Source organism: Octopus bimaculoides, chromosome 29 (assembly GCF_001194135.2).
Source record: "Octopus bimaculoides isolate UCB-OBI-ISO-001 chromosome 29, ASM119413v2, whole genome shotgun sequence".
Lineage (NCBI taxonomy): Eukaryota > Metazoa > Mollusca > Cephalopoda > Octopoda > Octopodidae > Octopus > Octopus bimaculoides.
This window is the reverse complement of record NC_069009.1, coordinates 3,024,840-3,027,616: the sequence shown is the minus strand read 5'-3', so window position 1 is coordinate 3,027,616 and position 2,777 is coordinate 3,024,840. Positions and strand designations below refer to the sequence as shown.

At 40.2% G+C, this 2,777-nt stretch overlaps 1 protein-coding gene across 1 annotated transcript in view; it reads right to left on the bottom strand.

Annotated features, from left to right (window-relative positions):
• Positions 1 to 370: 370 nt before the first annotated feature.
• The window catches only part of LOC106871540 (mitochondrial import receptor subunit TOM22 homolog), a 5,019-nt gene continuing 2,612 nt past the window's right edge, over positions 371 to 2,777 (bottom strand). Inside the window, exons 2-3 of the mRNA XM_014918040.2 lie at positions 2,179 to 2,418; positions 371 to 617 (exon numbers count right to left, since the gene is read on the bottom strand). Of these exons, the coding sequence (XP_014773526.1) occupies positions 534 to 617; positions 2,179 to 2,418 (324 nt within the window). The 3' untranslated portion in view covers positions 371 to 533. The remainder of the gene's footprint in view (positions 618 to 2,178; positions 2,419 to 2,777) is intronic.

Sequence of the window (2,777 nt, the reverse complement as noted above, 5' to 3'; positions counted from 1 at the left end):
ATATATATATATATATATATATATACATATATACGACGGGCTTCTTTCAGTTTCCGTCTACCAAATCCACTCACAAGGATTTGGTCGGCCCGAGGCTATAGTAGAAGACACTTGCCCAAGGTGCCACGCAGTGGGAATGAACCCGGAACCATGTGGTTGGTAAGCAAGCTACTTACCACACACCCACTCCAATAATTAACTAATCACCCACTCGTATATATCCAACTAGCAAATGGCAAATAAGTCAGTGGGAGAGCAAGTGTGTTGGATTGTGCAGTGTGCAGACACCATAGCCATAGGGAAAAGACAGATTTAAGAAAAAAAAACAAAAAAAACAGCAGAATATAAATCGACAACAACGAACAGCAAATATCTGTGAGCGAAATAATATTTAATTAAAATAATCTGACAGCCTAAACAATAATAATAATAAATAAATTATAATAATCATCATCCTAATAATAATAATAATAATAATAAAAAATGGTGACTACACATGATGAGTAAGTGATGCACAGATTCAACCTCTCTCATTAGACTCTCGGTGGGGCACTCCCAACTCCAGGAAGTAACCCAGGCGCGGAACCAGACACAGCAGCATTTGGGCCAAGAAGGATCTAAAAATAAAGAATAAAAACAAAGTGAGAGGGAGAGAGAGAGAGACAGAAGGAGGGAGAGAAAGACAGAAGGAGAGAGAGATCTTTGTTCTTTTACTTGTTTCACTCATTAGACTGCAACTATGCTGGGGCAACACCACCTTCAAGAATTTTTTTTAGTCACGTGAATTGACCCCTATATTTTTTTTTGTTTTTCAAACCCTGGCACTTATTCTATTGTTCTCTTTTGCCAAACTGCTAAGTTATGAGAGCAGAAACACACCAATATCGGTGTGTTTATATGACCCTACACAGCAAGAAACTTGTTCTTGTCCCCCTTGTAAGTTAACCTCTCAACTTCTAAGATAAAGCCACCCACCCTTATATAATGGAAAGTAGCTATGTATCTTCCTCACAGTAAGACACCTGTTCCTGTCCCTTCTATCATACTTTCTTGCTGGAGAGAAGATACATGTCCACCTCACATTATATAAGGGTGGGTGGTTTTATGTTAGGTGTTGAGGGCTTAAAGTATGATAGAAGGGACAGGAACAGGTTTCTCTCTGGAGAGGAGATACATGGCCACCTAACATTATATAAGGGTGGGTGACTTTGTATTAGGTGTTGAGAGGTAAAAGTATGATAGAAGGGACAGGAACAGGTTTCTGCTAATAATAATAATCATAATCCTCTCTACTAAAGGCACAAGGCCTGAAATTTTGGGGTAGGGGTCTAGTTGATTACATCAACCCCAGTGCGTAACTGGTACTTAATTTATTGACCCTGAAAAGATGAAAGGCAAAATCGACCTCAGTGGAATTTGAACTCAGAACGTAGCAACAGACCAATTACTGCTCAGCATTTCGCCCAGCATACTAACAATTCTACCAGTTCACTGCATTAATAATGATGAAGATGATGATAATAATAATAATAAAAAATAATAAATGCCCGGATGCAGTACCAGGCAGTGGCTCTCATGGCTTCTGATCTTAATTGATTGGAAGTGTTATCATGTACATTGTTTTGTCTTGGTATAAAAAGATGGGCTACAGCAAATATTCTGCTCAATACCAGATTTGATTGTCAGTTGTTTGACCTTAACCAGTTGAGCATGTCCCTTGGTGGCTGACGATATGTGTATCTCTGATCATGAGCAGAAGTAGTGGAGAAGGATCAGAAGTAGTGGGGGAGCATCATAACCATGTGTTGAGAGGAATTCTTTGGGGTTTGGATAATTCACCTTTGGAAACATGGGTGTTTTGCTCAACATCCTTAAACAAACCTTATTCAGGGACCTTTTGAGTGGGATGGGCTACTCGACATGAAGAAAATTCTAACTGGGCCCCACCTGTGAGGTCATGCGCTGTTTATCTTGATATGAGATCACTATGTCGTGCACATATGGTTGTGATGCATGTGCCTGGTGTACCCTTATCAGACGGGTAGTCATGATGGGTATAATGGGCTTTCGTATATTTTACCCCACTGTCACTTTGATGGCATGCACTGCACTCTCACTCAATAATAATAATAATAATAATAATAATAATAATAATAATAATAATAATAATAAGTTTACCTGTCTTTGTTGCTGAAGTTGCTGCTCTTGTGCCTGAGCCCTTTCGGATTCGAACAGGGCTGGGAGTACGATAATGGTCGCCGAAGACACGAAGATCCATGCCACTGACCGAGTGAGACTGTACAACAACCTTGCGTAATTGAGCGATAAGCTGCACAACGAACAGGTCGTGTTGCGTAGGCTTTCGGGGAACATCTCGGACAGGCCAATTATCCTCTCGGCCAATGTTTCGTCTATCTCCTGGAAACATAAAAAAAATAACAACAGCAATGATAAAAAAAAAAAAAAAAAGATGATAATAATGGGTTTCCAATTTTGGCACAAGGCCGGCAATTTCAGAGTGTGGGTAAGTTGATTGCATAGATCCCAGTGCTCACCTGGTACTTATTTTATCAACCTCTTTACTCTTTTACTTGTTTCAGTCATTTGACTGCAGCCATGCTGGAGCACCGCCTTTAGTCGAGCAAATCGACCCCAGGACTTATTCTTTGTAAGCCTAAGTACTTATTCTATCGGTCTCTTTTTGCCAAACCGCTAAGTTACGGGGACATAAACACACCAGCATCGGTTGTCAAGTGATATTGGGGGGGACAAACACA